Here is an 18,459-nt window from a genome sequence, read left to right as displayed (position 1 = left end):
CACCTAAGGTTGCCCATGGACACAAATGATGATCGATTACTACTCGCAGTTTGGTTCCCAACGGCGCCATTACGCACTGCTGTGCCACCCAAACCTGAAACAAAACAAAACAGAGACGAGAGACGAGGTCACAGGTAAAAAGCAACCATGCCAGTACTGTATAAGCTTGACTGGTTCCTATCGGCCCCACCCTCATTCATACATTCAGGGGCGTTTAAGAGCATTTGGGATTCCCAGTCACAGGAGACCTTATGCATGGGCCCCACAACCAACTAAACCAAAGCAGATTTAGTTGTTCATGCGTCACCCGTTATAGTACCACTGCAATCAAATGTACAAGTGTGATGATAAGGGGGGTCCTCAGATTAGCTGTTCTTAGGGGCATCCTCTCAGGTTGGGGCCCCCTGGCATTTGCCTGCTTTGATCCACTATGTTGCAGCACCCCTGACAACATAATTGTATGTATTTTGTGTTGTAACACACAGTATCTCATTTTGGGAGCAAACATGTACATGTATCTATACACACACTACCAGTCACAAGTTTGGACACACTTCCTCATTCAAGTAAATGGAAAGGTGTGTCCAAATGTTTGACTGCTAGTATGTGTGTGTGTGTGTGTGTGTTTTTATTTTGAAAATTAACACACATTTACGGTCCTGACAATGGCTTCACAAGGGGCTTGACACATTTAGGAGAGGAGACTCTATGGTGGCCCTGAAGTGCAAATCACCACCACAGAAAGGAAAAAACAAAGACATTAACTTAAAACACAACATTAACTCAAAACACAACGACATTAACGGAAAACACGACAAAAGCAGAAAACACAACATTATTAACAGAAAACACAACAACATGAACACAATTTAAGTTAGCGGAAGTCAAAAAGGTATACTTCACAAAAGTGAAAGATTAAATTGAAAGATTAAACCAACTCAAAAGTCAAGTTTTACCAGAGCTTAAACATTTATAGTTGACTCACTTCATTTTATTTTAAGCTAATAAAAGAGCTCATGTATCACCAGCTTCAAATGTTTGAGCTCTGCTAACATGAGACACTTGAGTTTGCTTAGTTGTAATTTTTATGTAATCAGATAATATGTAACAAAGTGTTTAAGCTCTACAAACTCAAAGCTGGAAACTGATTGCCCTTAGTTTTTTTTTAGTTCTGCTGACTTGTTCGGTTGATTCAAGCATAATAATTTCCTATCGCAAAAAATACGCATTTTGTGTGGTTGAAATATTTTAATGTGAATGAAAGACGTCTCTATCCTCTCCAAGTCATTATTTGGATTGTTGAAACAATTTAATTTCATCTCAATATTTAAGACATCACTCTATCGCATGCTTATCAGCACATTTCTCACTGAATTGTATAGACACCAAAAAATCAAGTTAGCCATAGAGCCTGAGTGTTTTAATTGTATTCACATTTTATTGTGTGTACATATTTAATCATGACTGAGTTTTGTTTGGCACTCCTTTCTTTCCTATAGGGACAATATGGGATTAACTTCATGATACCACTGTATTTTATTCAACAACAAAATCCCAAATGTTGATATTCCAGACAATAATATGGATATTTTACAAAAATAACATACAATATGATAAATGAAGAGTAAACTGACTACACATTTAAAATTAAACATATAATCATGTAGCTACAGGTCTGGCAGGAACAGGGGAACCTGAGGAATCACAGCTTGTTTGGAGCGTCAGTGCGCACGAGGCCCTGGAGACGCAGGTGACAGATCTTCTTCACCTCCTCGACGGCGCGTGCTCTCTCCGCCGCGCGCTCGCTCTGGCAGCGCTCGGACAGCTGCCGTAGAATGTTCGCTTTGTCGTTCATCCGAGCGCAGATGACGAACGGGAACCCGAAACGCGCCTTGTACTCCTCGTTGAGCTGGGCCATGCGCGTTCTCTCCGCGGACTCCAACGCGTCCAGTCCGGCTCGGCTCTGCTCCTCGCGCGACTCCTGGGTCAGAGTGCCCATTTGGAGGTCTCTGCCCGCGAGGTCCGGGTGACATCTGAGGATGCCCTCCTTACCTGGACACACATGAGGATTGATTACTACGCTCAGTTTGGCGCATAGCTGCGCCATTACGCACAGCGGTCCCTCCCAAACTTGAAACAAAACAGAAACACCAAACCTTGACAGATACTTCACAGGTCATTTCTTCTCACCTGACTCTGGCAGAGCGTCAATGAAATCACTTATCGCGGTTTCCAGAGCGAGGAAACTCGCGAAGGGACGCTGCGACCACACCGCGGCTGCTATCATTGGACACTTCTCCACCACATTCCCGAATATTCTCACAAAATCCTCGAAAGGAAGAGAGTTTACCGCGTTCATGTCCATTCTGTCCTGCTGTTCTAAAGTTTACGAAGTTCTTAACACTGGTTAAGAAACAAAGTTACTGTGCCGGTCGATCAGAGACAGCAGCCTTCGCTGCTGTGTGATAGCTTGTGTGAGGTAAAATACACAAACCCCTCAGGCTTATTTGACAGGAATGCTGTACTCTGCTGTTTCTAGACACTGCATGTAGTTAGGTATAGATCACGCCCTCATCCTTGATTCGTTTAAATGTAAATAAAGTGCACGCAAAAATTCAGGGGCGGTTTAAGGGCATTTGGGGGCCCCTGGCAGTTCTCCATGGTGTCATTGCTACCAGATGTGGAAAGCAATGACTTACATTTACTTGTGTTACTGTAATTGAGTAGGTTTTTTGTGTACTTGTACTTTTTTAAAGTCAGTCAATTTTACTTATTCTTAACTCTTTTGGAATTTACTGTACTTTTAATTTTAATTCACATCTGTTACTCAGTAAAAAAAAAATGGTGGCCTAAATTAAAAAAAAAGAAGAAAAATCTCACACCAGAAACGTTGGCAGTGGGCGATCAGGACAAGTGAACGATGAGGGCAGGTGAACTATGAGGACAGGTGAATTGGCGTTAATTGAGGTCATTGAGTGACATTGACTGAATTGCATACGGTTTACATATTTTATTTTGTCAGCACTTTAATTTGTTACGGTTTGCCTTTAATTAAAAACGATTCATGTGAGATTTGTGTCCCCTTGTCCTTTTGACGACGAGTACATTTTATTTTAACTTACACTTTTTAACTTGAGTACATTTTTAGACCAGTAATTCTACTTGTACTTAAGTCAAATGTTATCAAAATAGCGGTACTTTTTACTTGAGTAGAATATTTCCGTATTCCGCACATTATGTGATAATGAAATTTCAGAGGGTTCTGTCAAAATATTGTACTGTCATCAGCTGTTCTCAGGGGCCTCCTCTCAGTTCAAGGCCCCAGGCAGTACCCTCTTGTTGCAACACCCCTGACAAAGTGACACACTTATAAAGTCTGTGAATTAATTTCTTTGAAGAGGTAAATTCAGAATGTGGATTCTTATGCCGCTTTTCCTCTACATGGTCCTGGCACGGCACGGATATTTTGCTTTTCCATTAGTGATAGTACCTGGTTCCAAGCGAGCTGAGGCGATACTATGCGTGATGCCGTCAGACAGCCAGTCAGGGATTGGTCAGAGAGTGTTGTCACTGGAAGAGTCATGAGTGCGACATCCGACAAGAATCAAATTGAACAATGCCGAACTGTAGATCAGTTCTTAAAAAGACTTAAAAATCCTGAAATCGTGCATTGATCTGCAACATTTAGCAAAGGAAATGTCTAAAATGTCGATATTTAACAGGGGAGTCTGGTGTATTTAGTGACAGCACTGCTGAAAGCCGGCGATCGTGAGCGAAGAGCCTCATCACGACCCCTGCCTCTGCATTTCAGTTCAGTGACTGTGTCAGATGGGGTCTGTGCTCCGGTCATGGAGAAAGTACTGAACAAATCTTTTTTAATTAACTGATTCTAATGTTTCAGTTACAATAAAAAAACAACTGCTTTAAAAGTCACTAGTCACTAATTGGTGTGTGTTGTGTATGAAACAAAGTCACGGCAGTTTCATGCAGCCCATGTTGGAAAGGTACTATAATAATGGAAAACCAACCAAACTGTGTAGAGTGGTGAGGCGAGGTGGTACAACGTAGTGAAAAGCACCAAAATGTGATTTCCTACCTCACAAAGTCTCCATTTTGATCAATTTTAATAACTAAAGACCTGACTTAAAGACTTCTCCATGTTCTCTTCAAATCTCAGTTGGATTCTGATGTGAAAAAAGACTACAAGTTTCATTTCAATATTAACCCTTAGTGCTCACGCGACACAGATGTGCACCCTTGGTAAATTACTATGGGAATAATACACAACTCGTTCTATGGACATCCTGGGCTGGGTGTGTGTTTATAGGTCACATCTTCAGACTTTACAAAGTCTACTTATCTGTTGTTGAGTCAAAGTTATGATTCATTTTATATTGCATTTTTTTAGTAGCTAATTGTACAGGTAAGAGATAAAACTGAGCCAAGTGAACCTTTAACTGTGAAGTATTTGCAAATTTAACATATTCAATCTGATTTTAAAATATTTTTGTAAAGTCTGAAGGTGTGTTTATATAATAGGGTTAGTTGAAAAAAAAAGGAGGTCACTCTATATTTCACATTCTTATAGCCTCTGTATTTAACATAGTAATGGAAAAAAAGCAGCCTAAATGCTCTGTGTTCTCAGTAAAAATCAGTTGAAACACTTTATCTGCACTTACGGGAATCATATAATCAGTGAACAATGCCACCATCTGCTGGATAAAAAAATGATGACACCTGAGGGAGCCCTCTTTACCTGGACACACATGACGTGATAAAATGTCTGTAAACGTCACTGCACACAGGTGACATAAAAACTTTAAAAGAGCTTAATGACATAAAAAGGTGATAAAATAGTCTCACCTGATTCTGGCAGAGTGTCAATAAACTCAAAAATGGCGTCTTCCAAAGCAGTCAAACTCTTAAAAGGACACTGTGACCACACAGCAGCTGCTACAATGGGACATTTCTCCACCACGTTGCCAAAAATCTTCTCAAACTCCTCGTATGCAAGAGCGTTTACTGCGCTGATGTCCATGTTTCTCTGTGTAGCAGCTGCACACAGTCACAGTCACAGTCTTTGTTGACCTTTGTACAATCCTCTGCAGCAAAGGTTAACGCTCTGTTGGACACAAGAACAAACCCCTGAAGGTCTGTGGCGGTGGATTTTTTATTCCTGAGCGTCTGATGCTTAAATCGCATCTTTAAAAGATACCTTGTGACAAACGTTTGTGGCAAATTTTACAAACCGATTCATGTTTGAATTCTACGCACAATTACAACAATTACAAAAAAATCTAATATTACGAGAATAAAGTCATAATATTACAAGAATAAAGTCATAATATTGCGATATTTATTAAATTAAATAATATTACAAAATCTTGTAATATTAAAACTTTATTCTCATAATGTTACAACTTTATTCTCATAATATTACGACTTTATTGTCATAATATTTAGGGTTCGTAGGTGCATACAACCCTATTGAAACTGAAGGAGTTCTTCTTCTTCTTCTTATTATTATTATTATTATTATTATTATTAATATGACTTTATTCTTGTAATGTTATGACATTTTTAATATTACAACTTTATTCTCGATAGATTAAACATTTTTTTCTTTTCAGGTTGGCCCTGATACTCCTTCATAAAATTCTGATCTGCAGTTAACTGTTTTTATTTATAAGATAAGATAAGATACGATAACATAGTCCTGCATAAAAAAGTCCCACTGCAATTTTATTTAGCAGAAAGATATGCAAATTACAGACAGTTTCCAGAATATATCACAAAAGTGAATACAAGAACGCATGTTTCTAAAATGATAGACTTTTAGACATTTCTTAAATTAACAGAATAAATTTATAGGTCAAAAGTAAAAAAGACAAAACATCTGCAAAGTAAAAGTAACAAACCTTTATTGCAATGATTGGTTGTCATTTTAATACTAAGCTTAAATGTAAAGAATACTGTATTGTATATAGAAACGTATACAAAACTGGATTGTAGCTGAAATATTGGAATTCTCTTTAAAATACTTGATGTATAACAACAACAGGGATATACAGTATTTTTCATATTGTTGATCAGTCACTCCAGTATCTAATGCAGATAAAAGTCATAGCTTACATGTCTTTTATGACACTTTTTTTTCCACTGAGCTGCACAATAAATCATGATTAAAAAAATACTGTATTTACATCCACATCCACATCCACATCCAGATCCAGATCCCTGATGTAATGACAACGTATGTTATATAAATCCACCAATGACAAAGAAACAAGTGCTTTTTAAAAACAAACAGTTGATAACACAGTTTGAACAGCAACACTGATTTAGTTGTGGGCAGTGTTGTAAAGTACAAACACTGTATTTAAATACAAAATTCACGTATCTGTACTTTACTTTGTTATTTATATTTCTTGTAACTTTTTACTTTTACTCCACTACATTTCCTCTCAACTCTCTTTGTTACTCGTTACTACCAAATAAAATCAGAAGAAGATAGAAGTTGGTATTATGGTCTGTATTTCTATAGCGCTGCTTTACACTACATTTTTTCCGCTTCACATGTCTTTCACACCCTGCAACTTGGGGTTAAGTGACACATATGGACTAGCAGAGTCAGGAATTGAACCCACAACCGTCTAGTAGAAAGACAACTCACCACTGAGCCATCATCTCTCAATCATAACTCCTCACTTTTTAAAAAATACATTTATTCCTAAAACTTAAGTACATTTTATATCAGAAAATGACTTTTGATACTTTAATACAGTAAATGTCATATACTTTAAGGCTTTTACTTAAGTAATATTATAAAAAGTGACTGCAACTTCGTAAGATACTTTATACAAGGCTGGTTATAGGTGATCACTTTCCATCAGATGGCTTCATAAGTTCCTCCTCAGCGGCCACAGCATCAGCATCGAACACTTCCACTTTGCTTTCTTCACTTGCGCGGGTTTGACAGTAATCGTTGGAAGACTGTGTCTTGTTCACGTCCTGCTTCGCCAAGGCCGCGATGTCCAAAGTGTCCGGGGCGTTCTGGTAGTCGCCAGACGCTTGGTCGAGCATGTTGTGGTAGAGCTAGAAAAGTGGGAATGTTGGTTAGAAAGAGGTTGGAAAATGGAATGGAGCTTCACCTGTGCTTGTGTTTGACCTTGTTCTACACAGACTCACCTTCTCCTCTCTGTCCGTCAGCTGGTCACACATGAAGGACACCAGTTTGGAGAAAGACGGGCGGTCGCACGGTTCCAGAGACCAACACTTGCACATCATATCGTACCTGGAGAAGACGAAAACAAGCACATGGGAGATCTGTGCATCACTATGGTAACTACAAGGACCACAGGTCCATGAAGATGTTCAATCAGGAATATCTAAAAGGCATAGGAAGCTGAAGGACTGCATTTGTTTGGTCTGGGAAACAGACAATATGAAACAGGTTTTTGATAATAATGTGTATCATAAGAAGGATTGTGCATTTCTTAGAGATCCAGAGTGTAACATTTAGGAAGGGTCAATGGCTGAAACAAAATTTACTACTATAACTATATTTGTATAAGTGTATAATTACTGAAATAAATGGAGATGGATAGATGGACATTATACCTATTTCGTGAGTACGAATTAGTATTTTGTGCCCACAAATTTGTACTTTTTGGCCACAAATTAGTATTTTGTGGCCACACATTTCTTTATTCTTAATTTCTTAATTATAATTAATTATAGTTTATTATAATATAATTAATTATAGTTATTGTTATTTTTGTGGCAAATAACTAAAGACGAATTCACCCAAGCATAACATTCAACCACTAAAACACATTTTTCTAAAGTAAAAAAATATAATTTGACATCTTACTAAAGAAATATTAATGTGCTTTACTATTTTTTACCTCAGGTTATATTTTAGCATTAAAAATGATCATTTTTTGTGTACTGGTGTATTAACCATTACAGAAACATAAAATATGATTTTGATAATTACCAATGCTCTTAATTTAGAGCAGCTGTGGCTTTAGGTGGTGGTCTAATACATTTGTTAAGCACTGTATAAATATATATACAAATCAAATTTAATTATGCTGCATAAAAAAGTCCCACGGCAATTGTATTTAGCAGAAAATAGAAATTCTAATAAAGTAAACATATGCATGTACATCTTCATTAATGAGAGAAACAGTGGGATACCTACACAGACATGTTGGAATAGTACGGACACTCCATCTTAAATCCTCTCTCAATCATTGAGTAGAACGTGTGATCCACCTTCATCCCAGGATACGGCGTGACGCCTGAAAACCACAAGGAAAAAGGGAGATTTAACATTGTTATTTTACAATAACAACTGTTATGTGCTGCTGTGCGCAGACAAATACTGCTCAGTAAAGTAAAAGCTACCAAGTGAGAAAATCTCCCAGAGCAGAATGCCATAGGCCCAAACATCGCTCTTCATGGTGTACAAGCCCTGGAAAATGCTCTCTGGTGCCATCCACTTGACCGGTAAACGGACCTGAGAGACAGTCGAACAGAAACCACGTCACGTCATGATACGAGGATTTCTGTGTGTCACTGTCATGACGATGTCTCATACATTTCCTCTCACGACGTAGTTGCTGTCGTTGTTGATGTCCCGGGCCAGTCCGAAATCGCCAATCTTCACCAGGCGACCTTTAGTCACTAACACGTTGCGAGCGGCCAAATCTCTGTGGATACACTGCACATACACATTTATTTACTCACACCACACGCAGAATCTTCTTAGTCTGACTGTTTTAAACCAAATTAAACTGTGATAAGAAGGTGGATAAGAAATGACTTATGGCGTAAAATGACCAGATTATGTCATCACAGATTAAGGAAACATGTTAAATTGAACTCTGTTCATGTTTTGGTTTGTTGTCTGACACACAGGATGTGAGCAGTGTGAGCAGACAGCAGCTGGCTGTCGGAATGTTAAAAAAAAAAAGGCCTCACAACGTAAAGACAACTGAAAGTGGAGCTGACGTTGAAGATAACCGCGCCTGTGTGGATCATTTCCTCCGGTACAGGGAAGCCAAACAGCCAAGGTGAGCTACTCTTCTCAAACAAACCTATTGTTTTCGTTCAACAGAGAGAGTGAGGGCAGAGAACTGCTGCGCTAATGTCTTTATGGTCCATTAATGTCTTTTAAACAATGAAAAACTGTACATTTTCCAAAGGTTGAGCACTTAACAGTTATCTTTATCAAAGAAATGAACACCAGTGTTTCGATGTGTTTGCTTCTTACATTCTTGGAGGAGAGGAACTCCATGCCTTTGGCCACTTGTAAGGCGAAGCTCAGCAGGTCATCAAAGGTCAGGGTCTGCAGGTCCTGTGTCTGATCGTCCAGCTTTCCAAACATCTCTGATTTTGCAGGGAAAAGAAAAAAGAGTCAGGTATCGATCAACATAGATTAGAGGGATCACTTCATGTTCTATCTATCTGTCTGTCTGTCTGTCTGTCTGTCTAATATTTGTCTTATACCTTCATAGACATCTATGTCACTGGCAAGTAGGGCGATGTCCTCCTGCCCCCTGGTGGCCGCGTGGTACATGGGCACATAATTGTCCAGTGTTTGTAGCTCCCTGGAAAAAAAAAAAACACAAACAAAAACACTGTGATGTGAGTTTAAAGTGAAACGTTAAAAGCAGACTCTCACAATAAACCCGTGCTTGTCTGTTTGCACGTGGCCCCACCTGGAGCCGGACCCCTGAGGCGGCAGGTTGTGGTAGAGGCTGCTGAAGCGGTCTTTGTTGAACGCGTCAGTCACAGACTTGTGGTAGCGCTCGCTGTTGTTCTTCAGGTAGTTCAGCAGGTCTCCATAACAGCAGTACTGGAAAATCAGGTATATGGGTCCTACAGGGGGGAAGTATACAATCATTAACACTTGGGGGTTAAGTCAATAAGTCAGTAACAACTCAGCTAAACATACGTACGTCCTGTAAATGTAAACAAATTAACTGAATATACTGATATTTCAGGTTTTCTTTTTGAAGGTGCTTGTACAGTTAGAGTTCAGTGTAGAGAGGGAGACAGGAGAAGACTGTGTTTTGCAAGGTTTTGGGAGTCATAAAAACCCCTCTTTGATTTGTGCACGCTTCATTTCATGAAAATAAAATGTGGAGAAGATGTGGACGACCCCTAACTGTGCACTATGTTTGAAATACAGCCAAAGGTTTACTGTACAGTGCTTGTGTGTGTGTGTAAAGGCTCTGCCTGACAGCATGGTAAACCCATGGAAATATTCAAAATGTAACAAACAGGAGTGACTGAGTGCTGGAATCTTAGTCCGTCGTGACTTACAGTCGAGGGACAGGGCTTTGAACTTGCCTCTGTGGCATCCATCATTTGTCTACACAGTGTTCCTCATTATATCTTTGTTGTACCTAACTACACTGGAGCAAAGGGCCGATAACCTGACTTCACAGTGCTCAAGGTCCCCAAAGTCAACTCACCAGACTTCTTGACCTGAAGTCTCTCCTCCAAACTAGAGATAAACTTTAACTCTAAGATTCACTGGCAGAGAATGCCCAACTCTTAAAATCTCCTTGTTCGTGTCTGGCATTGTCTCAGTTCTCCTCGGATCTGAGCTGTCTTCAGTAAAGCTTTTCAACTTAACTCATCACTGACTCCAGACAGGTCATCTCATGGTGACCCGTCAGTGACTTGTCATGCGTGTGTGATTTGTCACCTGTTTCTGTGCACGCCCCGAGCAGGTTCACGATGTTGGTGTGGTGACCGATGTGAGTCACCATCTTCAGCTCCGACATCAGCGCCTCCTTCTCCACTGTCTGGTGTTTCTCTGTTGGGCGTCAAACAGTGACGAGGTCAGAACACGAACCCTACACTATATCCACTCTACTGAATACATGAAAACACTGACCTTTCAGCATTTTTACAGCCACCTGCTGTGACACTCCAGGCTTGTTGATGCCATAGGCGGTCGCTTGGACCACCATCCCGAAAGCCCCAGAGCCCAGTTCCTTACCTGCAGAAGACACACGTAAGACCTTGTGCATGCTTTCATTTGACCGACTCATTTTTAGTTCAGCGGCCGGACCAGACTAATAATAACATAATAACCTATGAACAACAATTAACGTTAAATGAAGCATCTTTTTAACAAAATAGCCGGAAATATCCTGGGAAAAACAAGTGGAATTTCAACAATATTATGCATTAACTGAAAAATATAATATGTCACATTATGATTAGATTAGATTAGACCCACTGGTAGGCAGGGTTTTTGCCCGTGGGCCTTATGTTTGATACCCCTGTCTTACACTAACCTTACAGTATAGTCAAATTCAAAGGTCTATACCTCGATAAACCACTGCCTGTAGTTACAGTCACTATTACACAATTTAACACTATTTTAATATAAATATGATTATATCACAGGAAATGCCACACAGTGTCCAGGGGTTGTTTCAGTTGAGGGAAACTGAACTAAACTAAAGGAGACAACGTGATAACCTTTTAGAAATAATATTAATATACTAAACAAATGCTTTTTTTGTTTTGTTTTGTTGCAGTAGTAGCATGAATGTCAGCACCGTTTATGCGTTTAAGTGCACAGTGCTTTTCAGATGAAAGGGAGCACAGAATAGGAATACAGAACAACAATAATAATAATAAAATTAATAATTAAAAAATATCTGAATGCCAGATCAAAACTAATGAGAACAACAGATATAAGATCAATGCCAATTAATAGATAATCACATATAAAATTTAAAAGAAGTTAAAAGATAAAATTACATTGTGTAAAAACTAGTGAAATAATAACTATGCAAATAGTTAACAAAAAGAGGAAGCTTAGATAAAACCATAAATGCTAAAACTGGGATAAAACTCAAAAGAAGTGACAAAAACATACAATAACAGTAACTTATCGTGCCTTTGTACTTTTGCCTTTAAGTGAGTATTTATTTCTTTTCCTTCAGTTTATGATCTGATCTTGGATTGAAAGCAGACTGCGACAATTGCATATTCAGCAAACACTCAAGTTTTAAGTAATGCAAATTCTTTTTACATCTCTGTATTAAAATTACTTTAAAGGGTCCTGCTTCTTAAAACTCCACTGGAAACACATTCAAATACGCACAGAGCTGCACAGGGTATAAACCACAGCAACCTCAACTGGCAACGGTAAAGTTTCATTCTATAAAACATCCTTTATTCACACAGTTGTTTTAATTTTTTTTTACATTGTCTGTCTGTGAACGTCCTGTAACGCACGACCATGTCATCAGAAATTTCCTTAAAGTGACCAAATCAGCAACAAACTTGTTATCAGGTCTAATCTGAATTATTTTCGTGACTCAAAATTCCGTTTTATCTCTACTTTTTTAAATCTTTTGTCGTACAGGAAATGAGTCGCTGTTTTGGACTATAACCATTTTAATTACTCATTTTATTGTGTGTATATTATTGTCATTTTGTTTTTATATACCATGTAAATTGATTACTTGGAATACAGGGGGCCAGACTAAATAAGATTCTTCTTTTTTCTGCTCCTTATCACTGCTCCTATTCAAGACCTGGACAATTTTGTGTTGATATTAAATATTTTTTTTGTTAATTTAAACTAAACTGATCTCTCTTCATCTAGGGACTATATCGGTCTCTTTAAAATAAGCCATAAATAGACATATGAAGTGATGACGTAGCATGGTGTCATGCGGCTGTAACTCATACCCAGTTCCAGGTTCTCTCTGGGAAACTCCCATTTCTGGTTGTACTCAAAGTCCTTAAAGTTGATGTAAATGTAGTCGTTGTCGTTGGGTCCGACCATCTGGATCATCTGCAGCTGTGGCTGATACTGGGGTTTCTATTGGACGTGAAATTAGTCGCAGTTACTTCTTCGTCATTATTCCATTGGTTTTTTTGTTTTTATAGCGTAAAAAATATTTTTTACCTTCTTTTTGACAAAGTACATGAGCGCCATGGTGACAACCGACAAAGCCAGAAGCAGCAAGATGCTGCCCACTTTCAGCAGCATCGCGCTGTTGTTGTCCCCGTTTTGAGTGCCTGCAGACAATAATGTGATGAGTGAAGAAACACTTTTACACAACTTAATTCAATCGTTTTGTAAACGTGAACTAGATCTCGCTACCTGTGGAGGTCTGGGGCACAGGTGGGTAGTATAGTACGTAACACCAAGACCCGACTGAGTTGGTGAGGCAGAACTTTAAATGGGGCCCGTTTGCCTGCTCTCTCCTCAGCGAGCTCTTCAACGTTTTGTTGCAGGAGACGTCAGAGTCTGTGTGGAAGGTGTGTGAGATTCCTGTCCAGGAGGAATCTGTGTCACAGCTGAAACAGAGAGCGCAAAATCTCTCTCTTATTTAACCCTTAGTGCTCAGGCGGCGCAGATCTGTGCCGCAGGTGCACCCTCGGTAATGGGAATAATACACAACTCCTTATATGGACATCCTGGGGCTGTGTGTTTATAGGTCACATATTCAGGCTTTAAAAAGTGAGTTTTCTTATGTGTTGTTGAGTCACATTTTTTGTCGCGATATAAAGTAGCAATAACTGTTGCAGGAGTCACAAAATAGAGCGTTTTTCTTTTAGCGTTACTTTTTTGCTAGTGTTTGTTGTAGTTGATGAAAATTAAAAGAAAATGTATATAAGACACTCTGTATTGCACATTTCTTATACCTTCTGTGCGGTTAAACATAGTAATGAAAAAAAAAGCAGCTGAAATGCTCTGTGTTCTAAACTATGTAACGGAAAGGGTTTCGAAGACTCGGACAGTCATCATACCTGTCGTTATGTGAAGAGGAACAAACCATCCAGGTGTAATTCGCTGGCACAAGACTCACAACCACAATGGTGAGGACGTCATTAGTGTAGTTGACGTCAAAACTGAACTTCGGCTTGTCTGAAATGAAATAAAGTGGATTTAGAGAGGTGTGCCTTTTGAAATGTAGAAGATGACACAGGGTCAAGACCCGGTTGAAGTTTGCATGTTCTCCCCGTGTGCGTTTCTCCAGGTTCTCTGGTTTCCTCCCACAGTCCAAAAGCATGCAATATGGGGATTAGGTCACTCTAAATTGATTGTTGGTGTGAGAGTGAATGGTTGTTTGTCACTACATGTGGCCCTGCGACGGACTGGCGAACTGTCCCCTCATGTGGAGGATAAAGCGGTAGAAAATGGATGGATGGATGGATAATTGTGCAAGGGTCACGTTATTAAAGGAATCTCTTACCGACAACACACACTGATACAGTCTTTGTTTCCTTATGTCCTCCGGCCTCCAAGTGTAACTTGTAATCTCCGGTTTTGAGTTGATTGCATAGTTTCACAGTCCTGAAAAACAACGTCCCAATTCAAATGTTATGTCTATTTAACGCCGTACCCATAATATATCAAAAGTTTTTACATAGTAACTGATTTAGAAACATCACCGTGCAGAATTTACCTGTGCTTTGTTACCCACTTGTCCCTAATGCATTTGGTAATGGTTTTATTGGGAGCCTCCCAGGAGCAGTGCTGGAGCACAGGGTGGTAGGAGACACTGGCCTGCAGACAGGAGCTGGATGCATTCTGAGCTGCAACGATCTTGCTCTTACTCAGCTGGACAGAGAGAAAACCTTTGGCTGAGGCAAAATGAGAACAAACTCAGAACTTAGAACTACAAATAATACAAACAAGATTTTGGAAAAACTCAAAAGTCATTTAAATCTACAAACCCTGGACGTGGACATGAACAGACTTAGTTTTGTTTTTTGGACTCCTGCAGGTGTAGGTTCCACTGTCCTCCGCAGTGACTGATTTGATTAATAGGTACGTCATAGAAGATTTAAAATGCCTGTCCTGTTTGATGCAGATCTGTATATAAAACATATGACATAAATGGTGATGGCCGTATTTTTGATTCATACCTATGTATGGATGGACAGAGGTGGAAAGAAAGAGTACTGAAATATTCTAATCAAGTAAAAACTCCACTATTTTGATAACATTTTACTGAAGTACAAGTAAAAGTCAGTCAGTCAGTCATCATCTAACCGCTTTATCCTCCACCAGAGGGAGGCGGGGGGTGCTGTGCTAATCTCAGCTACATCGGGCGATAGGCGGGGTACACCCTGGACAGTTCGCCAGTCCATCGCAGGGCCACACACAACTAGAGACAAACAACCATTCACTCTCACACTCACTCCTACGGTCAATTTAGAGTGTCCAATTTACCTAATCCCCACACTGCATGTTTTTGGACTGTAGGGGGAAGCCGGAGAACCCGGAGAGAACCCACGCACACACGGGGAGAACATGCAAACTCCATGCAGAAAGGCCCTTGTTCCAACCGGGGCTCGAACCCGGGTCTTCTCGCTGCAAGGCGAGAGTGCTAACCACTACACCACCGTGTGGCCCACAAGTAAAAGTACTGGTCTTAATTAAAAGTTACTTGGTTAAGGTTGTTGAATTGTTTTTAATTAGGCAAAACTTTACAAACTAAAGTGCTGACTGAATAAAATAAACATGTACAACATGTATCAGTCAAAATGGGTCAAAGGTTACAAATGTCACTCACTCTGGGACCTTAATTATCGCCAATTACCTGTCCTCATCATTTACCTGTCCTTTATCATCCACCTGTCCCCATCATTCACCTGTTCTCATCATCCACCTGTCCCCATCATTCACCTGTCCTCATCACTCACCTGTCCCCATCTTCATTCACCTGTCCCATCATCATTCACCTGTCCTGATCACTCACCTGTCCCCATCATTCATCTGTCCTCATCATTCACCTGTCCTCATCATTCATCTGTCCTCATTACTCACCTGTCCTCTATTCATCTGTCCTCATTACTCACCTGTCCTCATCATTCATCTGTCCTCATTACTCACCTGTCCTCATCATTCATCTGCCCTCAATGTTTACATGTCTTCATCTTTCATCTATCCTCATCACTCACCTGTCATCATCACTTAGTACAGTACTTACTGTATGTAAGTATGTTTTAAAGTAAGATTTTAAAGTAAAATGTTAAAGATTAAAGTACATAAATACATACTCAATTACAGTAACGCAAGTAAATGTAACTAATCAATAAAATTATTAAATTAAGAAAATGATAGTACCTTCTTTTCGTCTGAGGAGCACGCTAACACATCCAGCGTTTTGCCAACTTTCTCCCACACAACAGCTGGACCTGCGTACTGTTGTATTCTGCAGCGGAGCAGTAACGACTGACCGGGGCTCAGAGTCACGTTAGAGACCTCATCTCTTTGCATTCCATCAATTTCTAGATCTGAAAACACAAACACACCTGACTAAACTGTTTGAGACAACATTTCCCCTGGCTGTATACTGTGTTTGGTATATTTAATTACCATAGTCATAAAGCTGAGAGCATTCCTGTTCCTCTTGGGCGTTAGTAGCACAGCACATGACGCCTTTCTCATGATAATCAGTTGATGATATTGTGCTCTCTGCCGCCCAACTGTTTTTTGTGTTTTCTGTATTCACACTTGTCCTGAAGCACAAAAAAAGAGAAGAAATGATGAGAGTATAATTCTCTGTACTGCACTGTTAGATCACATAAACACCCTCTTCTTTTCTCACCCAGACCACTGAAGTGTGGGCCTTGGGCAGCCCTCAGAGACGCATTTGAAAAGAGACGATGCTCTTCTGACAGCTGCAAGCTTCAGCATCAGCTGTGGTTTTGTGGGCCGACCTAGAAAAAAATAAAAATGATTAACCAAGTTTGATTACCACTGTGTTTACCTCATTTACATGTCCTATAAATTAGGTAATTGAGGTTGTGTTAATACTTACTTGTGATGACATGAAAGGACACAGGCATCGAAGACCTGGTCCCATTGCTTGTCTCACAGCTCAGCGTGTACTCGCCAGAATCTCTCTCAGAAACTTGTGGTAGGACAATTGTGTTTTGATTTTTCCTGTTTGGTGGGGGGAGGGGGAATCCTAATATTGATCCTAATCACTTAAAGTGGTTAGAGAGAATTGATGCAAACAAGAAATGTAACTTACACTGTCGTTACAGGCTCTTTTCCTCTGGTCCAGTGGCACACAGAGCGTCCACTGAAGCTCTCCAGTGTTATGATGAGTTTCTGACCAGCACACGCTGACAGGGGGACGGGTCCAAATGCATTAAGATGATCGGCTGGTGCAAAACATGCCACCTGAGAGAAAGAGAGAAAGAAAGACCTCACATCAAACTGAGGTGGCACGAAACCAGTTAACACTAATTTCTGTTCTAATAAAACAGAAACGAAAGAGTAGTCATTTCAGTCGGGTTTGTATCATTTCCCTCGCAGATGTTGTCTCTTGCACTGTTGTTAAAGCTAGTCCCTTTGCACACAGTTCAATTTTCATTCTATGTTTACTCACAAGATCGGACCAACAAATGACAGTAATGTTGCAGAAATGCAAAAGTGTGACAGGTCACTGTTCAGTTCAAACATTAACATTAGAGATACCTCAGGACTGGGCTCACAAGCCGGGGACTGTGCCGACGCCACGTCCGAGCAGACGACCCCGACAACACAGAGCAGGAGAACAGCTACAGACAAAAGAAAAAAGAAGAATGTGAGTTCATTTAAATTGAATACATTTGTAAATGCTATCATTTTTTTAAAAAAAAGGTATTTGTGACACATTTTATCTTAATGCCATTTTATTTCTCATTCAATTTCCAGTTTGTTAATAACAATGGTAGCAGTATTGTAAGGACATAACATTACAATAATACCATATTATTTCCAGTATCCAGGGAATAACATTTGATAATATTACTGTAAATTACTGTAGGCTATCATTAGTGTAATACAGTCACATTAAAAATGTTTGTCTTATTGTTAATTTCAAGCCATTAAAAACAAAAACATAAATGCAAATGTGAAAAAGAAATATGTGACAATTCTCAAAACTAATGAACTGCATAGTTAGAGGGCCAAATAATATACAGTTTTTTTAAACTAATTTCCAGAGATAAATGTGTAGATATGAGATGCACGTCTCATTCCCACAACAGCAGAGGAAAGAAATTAATAAAATTGACAAAAGGTCTACGTCAAAGTCACTTCCTTCAAAGAAAAATAAAAGCACTACACTGCCCTACACCTATAGTTTTATGAGTAAAAAAGATCTGAAAAAAATCTAATCAATGCATTTAAACTTGTCAAATTTAATCCGACTCTGTTATAGAATGTGAATTAAACAAACACAGCAGCTTCATAATGATTTCAAGTTTATTCTTCAGTTGACCAAGTGGTAAAAAAATAGGTGAAACAACAATAGTAATAGTTTGGAGCTTGTTACTTTACCTACAATATTTAACGTATAGGTTTAATGTGAGATGAGACTCACCTGCAGTCATGTTTGCGTGTGTCTGCCTCCGCACTGATGCTTCTCTATCTCTCACATAACCGAGTCACACTTTGATGGGCTC

General features: G+C 39.4%; 2 protein-coding genes across 3 annotated transcripts; both read right to left on the bottom strand.

The window, feature by feature from the left end:
• Positions 1-1,405: 1,405 nt before the first annotated feature.
• urad (ureidoimidazoline (2-oxo-4-hydroxy-4-carboxy-5-) decarboxylase) lies at positions 1,406-5,064 on the bottom strand. 2 transcript variants are annotated; one of them, XM_044037933.1, is made up of 2 exons: positions 4,864-5,064; positions 1,406-2,052 (listed from the first exon to the last, which is right to left on the bottom strand). In XM_044037933.1, exons 1-2 carry the CDS (start codon positions 5,036-5,038, stop codon positions 1,703-1,705), a joined length of 525 nt encoding a protein of 174 aa, XP_043893868.1. In that variant the 5' UTR covers positions 5,039-5,064; the 3' UTR covers positions 1,406-1,702. The 2 variants fall into 2 exon arrangements, with proteins under 2 accessions (XP_043893868.1, XP_043893857.1); XM_044037922.1 differs by lacking the exon at positions 4,864-5,064 and adding an exon at positions 2,191-2,636.
• An 840-nt stretch (positions 5,065-5,904) lies between these two features.
• flt3 (fms related receptor tyrosine kinase 3) lies at positions 5,905-18,459 on the bottom strand. Its single transcript, XM_044032983.1, has 24 exons — positions 18,378-18,459; positions 17,489-17,571; positions 17,040-17,191; positions 16,824-16,948; positions 16,611-16,722; positions 16,379-16,521; positions 16,127-16,296; positions 14,731-14,869; positions 14,460-14,637; positions 14,247-14,347; positions 13,801-13,918; positions 13,151-13,347; positions 12,953-13,065; positions 12,733-12,865; positions 10,916-11,020; positions 10,724-10,834; positions 9,729-9,888; positions 9,517-9,617; positions 9,281-9,396; positions 8,606-8,728; positions 8,413-8,524; positions 8,207-8,306; positions 7,189-7,294; positions 5,905-7,095 (listed from the first exon to the last, which is right to left on the bottom strand). The coding sequence occupies exons 1-24, from the start codon at positions 18,385-18,387 to the stop codon at positions 6,880-6,882; spliced, it is 3,024 nt and encodes a 1,007-aa protein (XP_043888918.1). The 5' UTR covers positions 18,388-18,459; the 3' UTR covers positions 5,905-6,879.

Source organism: Solea senegalensis, linkage group LG1 (assembly GCF_019176455.1).
Source record: "Solea senegalensis isolate Sse05_10M linkage group LG1, IFAPA_SoseM_1, whole genome shotgun sequence".
Lineage (NCBI taxonomy): Eukaryota > Metazoa > Chordata > Actinopteri > Pleuronectiformes > Soleidae > Solea > Solea senegalensis.
This window is presented reverse-complemented; position numbering and strand designations above follow the sequence as displayed.